The sequence below is a fragment of the Cydia strobilella genome, chromosome 21 (assembly GCF_947568885.1).
Source record: "Cydia strobilella chromosome 21, ilCydStro3.1, whole genome shotgun sequence".
Classification (NCBI taxonomy): domain Eukaryota; kingdom Metazoa; phylum Arthropoda; class Insecta; order Lepidoptera; family Tortricidae; genus Cydia; species Cydia strobilella.
The window spans coordinates 10469909-10485897 of record NC_086061.1 but is presented as its reverse complement, the minus strand read 5'-3'; the positions used below and the strand labels follow the sequence as shown (position 1 = coordinate 10485897).

At 38.1% G+C, this 15989-nt stretch overlaps 1 protein-coding gene across 1 annotated transcript; it reads left to right on the top strand.

Annotated features, from left to right (window-relative positions):
* Window positions 1–567: 567 nt before the first annotated feature.
* Window positions 568–7745, top strand: LOC134751075 (uncharacterized). Its single transcript, XM_063686417.1, has 2 exons — window positions 568–741; window positions 6820–7745. The coding sequence occupies exon 2, from the start codon at window positions 6820–6822 to the stop codon at window positions 7711–7713; it is 894 nt and encodes a 297-aa protein (XP_063542487.1). The 5' UTR covers window positions 568–741; the 3' UTR covers window positions 7714–7745.
* The last annotated feature ends 8244 nt before the right edge of the window (window positions 7746–15989 follow it).

Here is a 15989-nt window from a genome sequence, read left to right as displayed (position 1 = left end):
TGGCGCCATCATAGCTTGCCCCTTTTTCTATAGGCCCCTCCAGACTATGTGCGTGAATCGCGGCGCGACTTCGCGGAGAGAACATGTCGCGACGTTGACGTTTGACTCGCAAACTTCACGGCGATTTCGCAGTTTGGTTCTCGCCATCGCCAAGATGGCGGAAAAGCATCAGCTGATCGTGCTTAACTGCTAGTTATCTATGGCATCATACGTGATTTAGCTATTTTTCTATTTTGTTTTGTTGTAAAACCGTAAAATATAGCCGCTTTATATAATATAAATATTATTTATCTTGCCACATATGAGTCAAAATAGTGTGTAATGTGGAGTCTTGCCTGTTCGCGCTTCGCGTCTCCTTTGACTCGGGCTAATAAACCGACAAAAATGGGGAACTAGGCACGAAGGCGTGAACAATCTGCGAATCGACTTACGTTCGCGGCTTCGCGCCGTGATTCGCGCATGAGTGTGGAGGACCCTTATGAGATTTGGCTTAAAGGGCTGGCATCCAGGGCATTAAAAAAATTAAATAAAATTGACACGGCAATTGTCAAAATTTTGAGGTTTGTTGGTATACTTGGTATGAATTAGTCGTTTTTTGTAAAGAGAATTGCATGTCAATTTCGCTTTAAAATGAAATAGTTGTCCTAGCGCGAGTTGTCTACAATACGTATTTTGTTGTTTTAGCCTCGTAAATAAATATACTTCCGCTGTCTTTGACTGTTCGAAGCTGTAGCGAGAAAGGTACTTACTCTCATTACTTAAGTATGTTATATTGTAGCTACTTTTACGTATTCTATGCTGTAGTGTAGTATACTTGTTAACGTAATTGCGTCTAACGCTGCGTCTTACGTAAGCGAACAACTCGCGAACGCGAAGCGAAGCGGCGCGGCGCGGCGGGCCCACGGCGTTCGCGTTCGCACCGAGATCACCCACGTAGGACACTTCTATAGGTATCAAAGGATTGATTCACCCCGCGCCGCATCGCTTCGGCGCATCGTGTTGTGCGCCTACGTAGTACGCTGCGTAAGTTGCGTATTTCTATCCAACTTGTAATTCGGTTAATATTTCATTTACTTCACCAGTAGCAATAATTGTCCCATTTGACCTTACAGGCTTACACCAAACTACTCTGTGGTATTTTGTATTTTTCTTTTAGTTTAGTTTCTCCTACATTTAGTGACAGTTATTTAGTTTAGAATCTTTTTTTTGCTTATTGAAATGTACACAATGTGACATGGTGGCTATGTAGGTCATTGTGGGACTAGTGTGAGTTGTACCTGTTATGTTCTAATGGATATTTATCAAAAGACTAGTTGTTGCCCACAACTTCGTCCGCGTGGAATTTGCCGAAACACAACCTAGTGTGCAAATTTTAGCTTTTGTAGTTTTAGCTAGCATCTATTACGGAGTTATATCTATCTTTGATAAGAGTAATAAAACTTCGCATTTTTGTTTACTTGTGTTCATTTTTCAAAAGTAATGTGATCGAACTTACCAATTTAACTTTAGTTAAAATGATTCAATAATTGTGACGTCACTGCCGGTCTGCCTACCTCACCTGACGAGCAGGTGGAAGTGGTCAGGCTTGGAGGCGTGATGATCTAATAAAAGGCCTTGCACCTCATTGAAGCGACGATTATTACCTGCAGCCTTAGAAGTAAGACCTTAACAGTCAGTGCTAACAAGTATTTTAGAGAGTGTAATATTATTCTTATTTGTTGCGTGACTATTACCAAAATAGCTAAAGCGTTGATGAATTGAAAAGTGTGTTGTATAAAGTTTCAAATAAACGATAAATATTCAAATTCAAATTCAAATATAATTTATTTCGGAAACAATGTCCATAGTTGTTAGTAACAAAAGTTTACTTAGAGCTAGTATTAGTAGGCACCTTAAATTAATATATATACATAATAACACACTCAAGAACAATCATACATAACCTAGCGAGCAATGCAATAGGTTCCAGTGCTTCTGGAAGCGCCCCTCACATCGCTCTGCAATGGTGTTCAGTATGCTGTTTCGGCTGCCCCGCAACCTCTTCACTAAGGATGCCACTCTTTTGCGCAAAATAGCTGCAAAGCTGTCCGTGTGTGCATCGGTAAACATCTGCGATGCACTACAAAAACGCGGCAGCCCCAACAGCACCCTGAAACCATTGTTATACTGGACTCTAAGGGCCCTGAGAGCCTTTTGCGTGTAGATAACCCACGGGCTGCAGGTGTAAAAGGTCTGACAATATGCTTTAAAAAGCGTAATTTTAACATTATCAGATTATATTAGTGTAAGACACGAACGAAGTTTCTTTTCTACACCAAAGAGCTCAGCCCTCCTACTACAAATTACCACAAAGAGCCCTAACATATATATCAAAAAAAAAAAAAAAAAAACAAAATTATCTTTATTCACTATTATAAAAGACATATATATGCTTACATTTTTATACAACTACATAGTGTAGTGACCTTAAGGTCACTAGGCGCAGCACAGTTAAGTGACCAACCGACGTCCCTAAGTCGTTAGAATAAGGTCTGCAATTGGTCAGTCAACTGCACTGTCCAGTAAAGATAACTACAAAATAATATAGGTACTTTAACATTTTATGAATAAAGTAAGCTACATCTGTTCCCCGTACTAGTATTAAACTGTATCACGGTGGAAACAGGATTCGCCATCCTCTATTTTCAATGTGTTGACACTTGACAGTCAATAAGCAACATCATTTAATTTTATTAGTTAAGGCGGTTCCCTGAGCCAGAAGGCGAAAAATCTCCTTATATGATCATGTTTTTCTAAGAGGCGTTGATATTCGTAGACGTGGAAAAAATATATGTACTTCTTGACTATATTATCTTTAATAACATAGCTTCCGATACACGAATTATGACACTTCGCTCGATACAATTAATTCCCAAAGTAACCTCTAACTCGGACTTTTAATAAAACTTTACTCGGTTATTTATTATGTGATACTATAAACAAAAAAAGAAGAAAAGACAATCGTAACTTAAATAGTAATTTCATAGCTTTCGAATTTCGATATTGTAAGGTAACGTTATTAAAATAAATAAAAATCGTCAAAATTCGATGAAAATTGACACTTGGCGCGCATGATCTTTCCCGTTCTTTCTTGCGAAATGTGACAGAGACAGCGGCAAACCGATGGAACGGCCTTAAGTTAAACATTAGCCGTACACGTGGGTCGTTTGACAAAAAAACCGCATTCCGATGGTTAGTTGCAGTGAGAGTAAACATGTAGTATATGCAAGAGTAACACATTATTCTTAATTGGTTTTGTTTTTAATTTTGTCGCATTGCGTATGTTCTGTGCACATCTATATAAAACTAGGTGTATGGTCTAGGTATTTCAGTGTATGGTGGCGCCGCCTATTTACTGTTTTTTCATTTTTTGCCGCCTATTCACTTTTTGATACACGAAGATTCATTTCCTTACCTCTACCTTCCATACACACTAGTGCGACCAGTGTTGGCCGTAATTGTTAATTTTAATTAACCATTGATCAATTTTATTAACCATTAGTTCCGCCATTAACCAATTGCATTACGCACCAATTGCATTAAAGTTAATTCAGATTAAATTTTTGAGACGTTAATGGCCATTAACTTTAATTCGGATTAACTTCAATGGCCATTAAAGTTTCTAAAAATTAATTAGAATTACTCTCAATTGCATTAACGTCTAATAAAATTACATTCGTGATATTTTAAAATGAGACAGCAAAATGACCCTGACTGAACCCTGGCAGTAGTAGCAGTACCTACCCACTACCTAGTGGAATTCTGGTTTGGTGCAACACAGACATACACGGTTTTGGTCATTTGAATCGTCTTGATGAGCACTTCGGAGAGCCGTACCCATGATAGAGCTGATGCTGAACCCTGGCAGTACCTAATGGATCTAAGGTTTGGTGCAACATAGGCACACGCTGTTTTAGTCATCCGACTCGTCTTGATGAGCACTTAGGAGAGCAGTACCCATGATAGAGCTGATGCTGAACCCTGGCAGTACCTAGTGGAACTTAGGTTTGGTGCATCATAGGCACACGCTGTTTTAGTCATCCGACTCGTTTTGATGAGCACTTAGGAAAGCAGTACCCATGATAGAGCTGATGCTGAATAAATAAATAAATAAAATCGTTTATTTCAGATCTGCATTGATCCATAACGGTGTTAGTATATAAAAAAAAAACCTAAAAACTATGTTAAGTACTAAATTAATTAATAATATTACAACTAAAAAATATTTATCTCTAAGTAAAAACTAAAAGCTAGGTAAGTATTTGGTTAGACGTGGCCACTCGGAGACCAGGAGCGCAGGTTGCCAAGCTTTATTTCGCTCTCCCAATGGCCACCTCCACCCAAAACTTCGTAACAGGGCAGTCGAGGCGCTCGGCCAACACCCTGAGAAGACTGTTGCTGCTGCCGCGCACCCGTCTCAGCATGGAGGCGATTCTTTTCCGCCTAATGGCGAAAAAGTCATCTACTCGCGCCTCAGCGAACATGCCGGACGCGAAAACCCTGAACCCTGGCAGTACCTAGTGGAACTTAGGTTTGGTGCATCATAGGCACACGCTGTTTTAGTCATCCGACTCGTTTTGATGAGCACTTAGGAGAGCAGTACCCATGATAGAGCTGATGCTGAACCCTGGCAGTACCTAGTGGATCTAAGGTTTGGTGAAACATAGGCACACGCTGTTTTAGTCACCCGACTCGTCTTGATGAGCACTTAGGAGAGCAGTATCCATGATAGAGCTGATGCTGAACCCTGGCAGTACCTAGTGGATCTAAGGTTTGGTGCAACATAGGCACACGCTGTTTTAGTCACCCGACTCGTCTTGATGAGCACTTAGGAGAGAAGTACCCATGATAGAGCTGATGCTGAAATGGGTACCGCTCTCCTAAGTGCTCATCAAGACGAGTCGGGTGACTAAAACAGCGTGTGCCTATGTTGCACCAAACCTTAGATCCACTAGGTACTGCCAGGGTTCAGCATCAGCTCTATCACGGGTACTGCTCTCCTAAGTGCTCATCAAGACGAGTCGGATGACTAAAACAGCGTGTGCCTATGTTGCACCAAACCTTAGATCCACTAGGTACTGCCAGGGTTCAGCATCAGCTCTATCATGGGTACTGCTCTCCTAAGTGCTCATCAAGACGAGTCGGATGACCAAAACAGCGCGTGCCTATGTTGCACCAAACCTTACTTCCACTATGTACTGCCAGGGTTCAGCATCAGCTCTATCATGAGTACTGCTCTCCCAAGTGCTCATCAAGACGAGTCGGATTACCAAAACAGCGTGCGCCTATGTTGCACCAAACCTGAGCACCACTATGTACTGCCAGGGTTCAGCATCACCTCTATCATGAGTACTGCTCTCCCAAGTGTTCATCAAGACGAGTCAGATGACCAAAACAGCGTGCGCCTATGTTGCACCAAACCTAAGTTAAGTAAGTAAGTACTGCCAGGGTTCATAAGGAGGATGAGTAATACATACTCAAAACTTTTACAAGTTCAGTCTTGCAGACCTTTGATCCCTTGGACGCCTTTATAAAATTATGATATTTCTTCTTGTTTATTGTTAATTATCAATCACATTTTTAATTTTCATTAAAAATTGATTTAATTGTTAATGGTTTGTAAACCATTAACCATTAGTTTGTTTTAATTGTCAATTTTTCGAAATAAATTAACATTAATGGCCATTGATGTTAATGGCCATTACTAATTCATTTTCCGTCAATGGTTAATGGTTAATGGCCATTAACCTTTTCAATGGTTAATTTTTAATGGTTAATGGCATTAGCGTTCGGCCAACACTGAGTGCGACAGTGACAGTTGCGTTTCGTTCGCTACGGAGTTCGATTGCACGCTGGATACGCACCCTGAGAAGAAAACCGACGTACAAAACTCGGCGATTTATTTTCAAATAAACTAACACAAGAAAGAAAAGGAGAAATACCTAGTTGACTCACATACCTAGTCATAATAATATTTTAAGTAATTATAATAAGAAAGGAATGTTCCGTGTTATTATTTTCATAACGTTATTGTCTAAACGCGTAGTAAACAATAGCAATAGTTTGATGAATAATACTATTGCGTATAAAACCGTCGATTAAATCCATTTTATTTTATTCCGTGTCTGATATCGTTGTAGAATTGAACCACGCACATTTATAACTTTTTTAAACGTGAAAAAAAAAACATAACCTAACATAACTTTCGGCACTATAGTTATCGTGTGCTATCGTAGCCTCGTTCGAATTATTGTGGATTTAAACCGTGCTAAAGCAAAACTTATTATTTAGGAAGAACAATACGTGTGCCAGGAAATTATTGTTTAAGTGAAAAGTACCTTAGCGGAGATAATGGAGGGATTTTTAGCTGTATGGGTATTGGTACGTATTTTGTAAATTGCTTACTTACTTACACAACCGCGTAGGGGGCGCCACTCGCTCATGCTGAGGGCCTACCGCGAAACACGAGTCGAAACTTCGTTATCTGCCTCTCTGTCAATCTTGCATATTCGAGCGATAAAGAGGCAGATAACGAAATTTCGATTTCCGCGTTTCGCGGTAGCTCTCTGTAAACAAACCGCCTTGATGTGGCCTTGATGCATTATTAATGTCATAGTGAAAACTTCTCAAAAAACTGTTTAAGGCATAATATGTATAAGTAACCCTATGGTTTACGATATGTAATAGTGCTGCTCTCTGGCGGCAGAACATTGCAATAATACTCCCTACCTCACCAGCCATGTATTCAGTAGTGAATCTGTAACTTAAGTCTTGTTTCAGATGTCAGTCTTCTCCCTTCACTCGATATCGGCCACCTCAATATCTAATACTGACGAACTAACCCAAATACTGTCCCAATATCGGACTAAAGCTAAAGTACATAAGGGCTCAAAAATCTCTTCCCTAGTTACGGTTAAGCTTGATGACACGTTAAAGCTAAATAATATAAACGGCACAAGAAGGCGAAAGCCTATTTCCGTTACAAAAAAACCATCAAGATTTAAAGATTATAATAAACATGTCGTCTTAGAAGTTCTCGAACCGATACTTAAAAAGAGAATAGAAAAGAATAAAATGAAGCAAGAAAAATTAAATCCATATTTAACTATATCCGCTTCAGATTTAGTTCATAAGATCATGTCAAGTAATATACCATTAAACCAGTGTGACAAAGCTAAACCATTTAAAATTGATGATAAAGAATTTAAGGATATCAAATCTATGACAGCGTTAATACCCAAGTCAAGATTAGTCAGATCTGCCATACTGAAGGATATTATCAACAAGAGAATAGACGAAAAGGATAAAAACAACAGGGATTTAGTTTTAGAATCAGTCAGTCGGTTAATAGAAAATGAGAAATTAAAACAACGTTTCGACTTAGTGAACCCTCCAAATTCGCAATTTAGTAAGAGACAGCAGCTGTTATGGGAAAGAATAAGGATAAAGGCGGCGGAAGAGTTACTTTTACACCCGAAACCTCTTCCTCAGAGGGCTACGGAGAGGATTTATGATACATTGAAGATGGATTTGGAGTTGGAGCCGACGGAAGCGGCGGAGGAACCGGGACTGTTCAAGGAGTTTAAGAATAGAATTGAGAAGCAATATTATCTTGATTGGATTGAGCGAGGACAGGGAAGAGTTCTGATTAGCACTTTAAAGCCTTATTATTAGTCAAAATTACATTGTGATATGTGAGACATTCATTTGGGCCATTTTATTTAAAACTGTACACTACCCTTTTAGAGTTTTGAACAGAGGCTTATATTGACCGGGATATAGACCGTGATTACCTTTTGCATTATTTATGAGCTCCCGATATTTCGACGCAGTTACATGCATAACACATACATACATGTTAGTTATATAGCTCATAAAAAAATACAAAAGGTAATCACGGTCTATATCCCGGTCAATATACCTATAAGTCTTGCACTACCCTTTTTCATAATTAGGAGTTTTTATGTCATTTCTAATCAGAATCACGAGTTTTTTCTCCTATCTTCTTCTTCGCTTCGATATAAAGATCGAAAGAGCTCGCGATTCTGTCTAGATAAATATAATTTTATTGAAAAAACAAAGTTTGAGTTTGACCAAGATAATTAAGTCTTTAGCGATTTTGATAGCCCACTGTGCAAGTCTTCCACTTTCCCCCGTTGCCTAAGTAACGTTTGCCTGGGCCACTTTTAAAAACCTGTATGGCTAAGATAGTTAGCTTTTTATCATTTTCGACCGCTCGATTTCGTGTATTCCGTTCGATAATATCTCCACTATTAGACATTTTAATTCTACAAAAAACGAGTGGTCAATATCACTAGTTTCCGTATGGGCATGGAGACTATATAAAGGAGCCAAATCTCTATGTATGAAAAGTGTCCATCAAAAAACAGTAATTAGGCGGCGCCACCATACACCGAAATACTACCAAAAACAACCTACGTAATTTGGTCGGGTTATTTGTTGGTTCATGTTATACTCATGTCCCAGAGCCTAACTAGCGCCACCGGAGAGATTAGGAACTATTATTTAAAGCTGAAAGCGGTTACTTTTGCAACAATTCTGCCATAAGAGATTGGCATCCTTTCTATACCATCCATACGTATGGGGTTGACAACTGCCAAAGGTTTGCAGAGATGGCGCCATCATAGCTTGCCCCTTTTTCTATGAGATTTGGCTTAAAGGGCTGGCATCCAGGGCATTAAAAAAAAACTTTGACACAATTCTAGGGATTGACAGGGCAAGCTATGCTGGCGCCATCTGCTCAATATTATGACCGGCCAACCCCATTTCTATCGCTCGTATTTCAAAAATTTGCATTTTGCCGTTTTCCACCGATTTTCGAGTAACGAAATCGGGCGATCGGAATTCAAAAATTGCCCCCCAGCCAGCACTCGGTTACTCGAGTTGTGGTTGTGTGTGTGTCGCGCGTAAACACGAGGAAATCAGCGTGTTTGAAATCGCAGTTTTGTCTTGGCGACCCCCCCCTGGATACAATCAGTCCATGCAGTCTGACTGTACGCTAACATCAGAATGATATGCGAATCATATTATTTAATTACTAGCTTTTGCCCGCGACTTAGTAACAGCAGCTAAAGTAAGTATAGCGCCTGGATAAATTCTCATAGCAATCATTCAATTTGAGCATATTATGCACACAAATTAGCGGGCACTTCATTAATTATCTAAATTCCACCCCGCTTTTTACTTTCTTAAGGGATGATTTTTAGGATAAAAACTATCCTTTGTCCTTCTCAGGGACTCAACCTATGTCTATGCCAAATGTCATCTGAATCGATTCAGCGGTTTAAGCGTGAAGAAACACACAGACAGAAAGACAGACAGAGACTTTCGCATTTTTAATATTATAAAAAAAAAAAAAAAAAAAATATATATATATATATATATTAAAATTATAGTATGGATTACAAGTGCGAGCGAAATGCACGATAACGATAACATATATATAACATTTTACTCTAAAGTAATGTAATATGATCAAATCTCCAACTTGATTTAGTGAAATGATAAAATAAAATGTGAAAAGTAGGTATTAAAGTTGTTTATTAAATCATCTATTTTGATCAAATGTGAGAAATAGGCGGTTGTAAACCGGAATATAATTATCCGGCAAGCTTGGTTCTCCATACAAACGTAGTTGCGCTCTCATTTTAAAACGACTAGCTAGATTGCTCTGAAACTTTGTACTTACAATAGGATAAGGTATATCTATGTCTGTAATTAGTTCATGTAGCTTCAGATACCATAGTTAACAAAATACAGCGAATTTAAGTTTTTCATACAAAACTTAATTTGCTCTATTTCGTTTGCTTTATAAACGTATGCTATGCTCGGGGTTTCTCTGCGTGATAGTCAGAAATGATGATATCCGCAGTAGAACTAGGGTCACCGACATAGCTTGCAGAATTGCAAACCTTAAGTGGCAGTGGGCGGGGCACATTGCTCGCAGGACTGATGGCCGGTGGGGCCGGAAGGTTCTGGAGTGGCGTCCGCGTACCGGAAGACGAACTGCCGGTAGGCCTCCAATGAGATGGAGCGACGACCTGGTGAAGGTCGCGGGAATTCGGTGGTTGCGAGCGGCACAGGATCGGTCGGAGTTGCGAGCCTTGGGGGAGGCCTATGTCCAGCAGTGGACGTCTATCGGCTGACATGATGATGATGATGATGATAAACGTATAAACTAATTTCAGACCTATATATACCTCATGTCATTGTATGTGCAAAGTTTCATTACAATCCAACACGTAGTTTTAAAATGAAAGCTAGAACTACGTTTGAATGGGAAGGTGCATTTCGACCAAGCTTGCCGGGGACTCTTAGCGGGATCGGACATAATTATGTTCTAACAACTGAAAGTAAGTTAAAAACAATACAAACACGAAGCTAATGTATAAGTGTATAAGTAAAATTCTAGTCATGTTTTTTTTGCTGAGAATTCTGCACCACGTCTTCTTTTTTAAAACCAGTGTCCACAGGGCCAAAGGGCCCGAACTGTCCTGGCGGGGCTGATTCTGCAACAAATAAGTTATACACAATAAGCAAGACTGGCTCAGTTAATAGTAGATTAACCAAGGGATGAAAAGCACTCATTGGTGAGCCAGTTTGGTGCCCGAATAGTGCGAGGCTGAAATGATGTTACCCGAGTTAAACACTCTCCTTTTTATTTCGAATACGAGGAAAGTTACATGTGTATTAAAAAAACCTGACAAAGTATACTTTTATACAACCTATTTCTTTAGGGTACTTTCAATTAACAATTTAGGTAAAAGTATCGTGATTTATGGAATGGGGAGATCAGAATGGAAATTGTACAACAAATCCAATATCAAGTTTTGATTGCATATGGTAATAAAAAAGAAAAAAAACGTACCTACTGGGAAAGTAATATGTTCTGCACACTTCTTGGAACAACAACGACTCACTTTTAGAGCATAAGATAGAGATATATCGGAGCTGCCAAGGCGCTCACAAACATCTGAACACGCCCCTATTTCCATAGCGCTAGAGTGCTTATTGAGATATTTTCGAGCACCTCGGCCGCTCCGATATAAAGACTGTAATACTGCACAATGCTAACATAGTTGGTCAAGCAAATCTTGTCAGTAGAAAAAGGCGCGAAATTCAAATTTTCTATAGGACGACATAGCTTAGAATAGAATAGTGATATCCCTTCGCGCCTAAATTTTCTTTGTCGCCCTTTTCTACTGACAAAATTAGGTTGACCAACTACACTTACAACTGGGGCTCGTTTCTCAAAAGCTTGTAACTTGTAATACAAGCGGATGTCACTTTTTAACAGCTTTTGTTAGAAAGGGACTTCCACTTGTATTACAAGTTACAAGCTTTTGAGAAACGGGCCCCTGGGGCCCATTTCTCCAACGATATTAGTCTAATATTATTAGTCCACGATCTGTCAAATCGTATGAGTTGCTATGACAACACACTAATAATATTAGACTAATATCGTTTGAGAAATTGGCCCCTGAAGTTAATATAAGTATTATAAAATTAGTAAGGTAAGTATCAAAGATTGGCATCGGAAATCGTACCTGCTGGTAGCCCAGCCGTAAGGGCAGCCTGAAAACAAAAAAATGAAATAAATGTCATATAAGAAAGAAAAAGCGACCAAGGCCTCCAGTGCCCAAGGCTGAAGTCGAAGGGTCCTCAACGAAGGGCAGATGCCTTAACCGTTCGGCTACCTGGGTCACGGCGGCATGGGTCTAATTCTTCCCTCGCAGACGAAATTTCTTAAGAGCTTATTACCGTAAAATGGGGTGAGTAGGTTTCGCGGGGAGAGTTGGGTTATGAATGGGGAGAGAAGGTTTGAAATGGGTTTTTAGGGCTACTACTACAAAAATATAATGTATTCCAATTTTAAATGGAGCCATAGTAATACTCATAATAAAAAAAATCGATCCAACAATCTTCCGAAATCACCTTTGTATGAAAAACCATCTCACCCCAATTACGAGGGACTACGGGGTGAGGTGGTTTTTAATGCTTATCGTCAAAGTTATGAAATGGAACTACCCAAAATTAAATAAAAACTAAAATACAAACGTCCGGAACACTTATTATATACACCATTCAGTTTGCATATGTAAAAATGAAATGTTATCGAGGTTTGAATGTCAGTTTTGCTCCTACTCACCCCATTTTACGGTTCCTAAAAACGAGTGTATAACAAGAATAAATTAATAGAACAAGCTCATTAGTATTATAATATAAGTATTCGTTTTTTCCAATTAGTAAATCACAATTGTAATGACAAAGTGTAAGTGTCAACAAAAAGGTACATTTTAATGAAAATGTGACATGCATTATTACCACAAATTGTCTTAGTTTATACCTCGTTTTTTCAGAAGAATAACAACTCATCAGAAATCATCTAAACATACTTAAAAATCCTAAAAGCTGCATACCGCTGTTACAACGCGGGTACGCCGCGCGACACAAAACATTTTTTTTAACAGAGTTATAAAAGAAAAATGTTTGACAAGTTTACTATTTTATATAGAAGGATAACTCGGCTATTAACAGGTATTTTTTTTCTAGAGCAAATCGCCATAGTTTTAATTTTGTAGAGGATTTTCGAAAAAAAAAGTGTTAAGAAAATTTTTGAATTTCGAAAAATGGTAAACAATCTTGACGTCTTTTTTAGGGTTCCGTACCCAAAGGGTAAAAACGGGACCCTATTACTAAGACTCCGCTGTCCGTATGTCCGTCTGTCCGTCTGTCACCAGGCTACAGCCTATGAGATACATCTCATGAACCGTGAGAGCTAGACAGTTGAAATTTTCACAGATGACGTATTTCTGTTGCCGCTATAACAACAAATACTAAAAAAGTACGGAACCCTCGGTGCGCGAGTCCGACTCGCACTTGGCCGGTTTTTTTTAAACGCTTTAAAAAATAGTTACTAACTACCTACTTATGAAACCAAAATAATGTAAATGATCATTTGAGCTAAATAATTGTAAAAGTGTTTTTTAATATTTCAATCGTCAAGATTGTTTACCTTTTTTCTAATGCTAAAAAAATGCGACTTCGTCTGCGTGGGATGATGATGATTGATAAAAAATATCTTATGTCCTTTCTTGGGCCTCAAACTATCTTCATACCAAATTTCATCTAAATCGGTTCAGCGATTTAAGCGTGAAGAGATAACAGACACACAGAGTTACTTTCACATATATAATAGTTTTAGGGATGGGAAATTCGAGAAAGTAAATCTTTGTAAATCTTTCAAAAATGTAGATGGACTATAATTATAAAATACTAATAATTTAGAACTTTAAATAAGCATAGGTAAATACTATTAAATGGAAGACGAAGACAAGAAATACAAATCTCATTTTATCGAACTTGTAGTAAGTAATTGTCGAAATTAATATCTAAGTTACTATGTCTTGGTAATATTCGGTAGTGTTGCCATTTTATTCTGGCTTTTATACGGCGTAGCTTGTGACGTACTTAAAGAACTGGAGAGACTGGGTATTTAAAATTAGCAAATTGGTAACCATATATTGCTTATATAGTTGACTGATCCATATATCCGTACTAGCTTTTGCTCGCGACTTCATCTGCGTGGGATGATGATGATTGATAAAAAATATCTTATGTCCTTTCTTGGGCCTCAAACTATCTTCATACCAAATTTCATCTAGATCGGTTCAGCGGTTTAAGCGTAAAGAGATAACAGACATACAGAGTTACTTTCACATATATAATATTTTTAGGGATGGGAAATTCGGGAAAGTAAATCTTTGTAAATCTTTCAAAAATGTAGATGGACTATAATTATAAAATACTAATAATTTAGAACTTAAAATAAGCATAGGAAAATACTTACTATTAAATGGAAGACGAAAACAAGAAATACAAATCTCATTTTATCGAACTTGTAGTAAGTAATTGTCGAAATTAATATCTAAGTTACTATGTCTTGTATTATTCGGTAGTGTTCCCATTTTATTCTGGCTTTTATACTTTTATACGGCGTAGCTTGTGACGTACTTAAAGAACTGGAGAGACTGGGTATTTAAAATTAGCAAATTGGTAACCATATATTGCTTATATAGTTGACTGATCCATATATTATAGTACTAGCTTTTGCTCGCGACTTCATCTGCGTGGGATGATGATGATTGATAAAAAATATCTTATGTCCTTTCTTGGGCCTCAAACTATCTTCATACCAAATTTCATCTAAATCAGTTCAGCAGTTTAAGCGTGAAGAGATAACAGACATACAGAGTTACTTTCACATATATAATATTTTTAGGGATGGGAAATTCGAGAATGAAAGTAAATCTTTCAAAGTGTAGAAAAGCTTCGTCGACGGAATTGAACTTCAGGTATCAAAACTCAAAGTCAAAATCAAAATATTCTTTATTCAAATAGCATCTAGCAACAAGCACTTTTAAATTGTCAAGTAAACTCAATTAGGTATCTCAAACAATGAGTTTGAAAAGGAATACAATGTATAATATATACAGTAGTAGTATGTAGTTTGGCAAGTCATTTCTGTCAGTAGAAAGTGGTAACAATTTAAAAAATATAGGCGGGAAGGGTAGTGCTCCCATAGAAAATTTAAATTTCGCGCCTATTTTTACTGCAAACCCACTATGTTTGCAAGAGTATATCATGTAATCAAAAGATGTATCTTTTTGTTATTCTTTTAAATCAATATTTTTTTTATTTGCTGTCAATATTTATTGTCGCGTACACTGCAGCATGGCTGAACATACTTTAGCCGGTTTTTTGTGTTCTACGAGATCTATTAAACGATTACAAGAATGAAACCAAGTCAAACGTTTAGGATTTTGCTAATTTAAATTACCCGTGATCCCATCACTATTAAGTATTAAATGCACTTGAGTAAATTCTTTCTTGTTTTGATGGTTTATCCTAATTGACCTAGAAAATTTCGCGGAAAAACGATTAATCAGAGTGACTAATAATATGTAATCATAAGGAAGGAATGGAAAAATTCGTGATTTTTAAAGTAAAATTTCTTTAGGCGCGACTAGAGGGTAACTTAGATTTCTTTTCTGACGGAAGTAACGCTCAGTAGTGACACATGCACAATAGGACACACGTCAAAGTGCCAACGTAGCGATAAACGTCATCGTCAAAGAAGTTTTACTTCAATCGCGCATAAAGATTACACGCACTCACTAATCCTAAAATTCATGTCAAAAAATGGCTAATATTGATTTAATTAAAAATATTTTTTTATTAAAATAACGATACTTAATTCAACCTCCTGATTTCATTGAAGACAATATATGACGTCTCACCAGGGTGCCCAATGTGAGGGGTAAAAAAATTCGTGTGACGTGGATGACCCCTTAAGAGCGATTTAACTGGTGGTCCAAAAGGTCACAAGTTGAACTAAGCCCGAAGCGGTGAACTTTTCCATTTTTCCTTTAATTAAAAAAAAGAATAGAATGGACGTTTTAATTTTTTTTATTTAAGCCATTCTTTTATTTATCTTGGGTCTTAGGTTAGGGTTTTACAATGTGAGTATAAAAACAATACAATACAAAAACACTTATAAAACAATACAAATATCATCATCATCATGTCAGCCGATAGACGTCCACTGCTGGACATAGGCCTCCCCCAAGGCTCGCCACTCCGACCGATCCTGTGCCGCTCGCAACCACCGAATTCCCGCGACCTTCACCAGGTCGTCGCTCCATCTCGTTGGAGGCCTACCGGCAGTTCGTCTTCCGGTACAAATATATAAACACATTATAAAAAACCTAACCTAGGATGACCTAGGGCCGCAGAGTGAGGAACCGACGTACTATACGCGCCGTGTCCAAGATCACCGCCTTCTGCATCTGACTCTTGATCCAACCACCCAGCGAGAGTCTCTCTACGTGTTGGTCGAGACTTTTCGCTATGAGCGTTCGCTGACACGA

Excerpts from the sequence above, each read along its gene's own strand:
- LOC134751075 (XM_063686417.1), top strand. The coding sequence starts at position 6,820 with ATGTCAGTCTTCTCCCTTCACTCGATATCGGCCACCTCAATATCTAAT.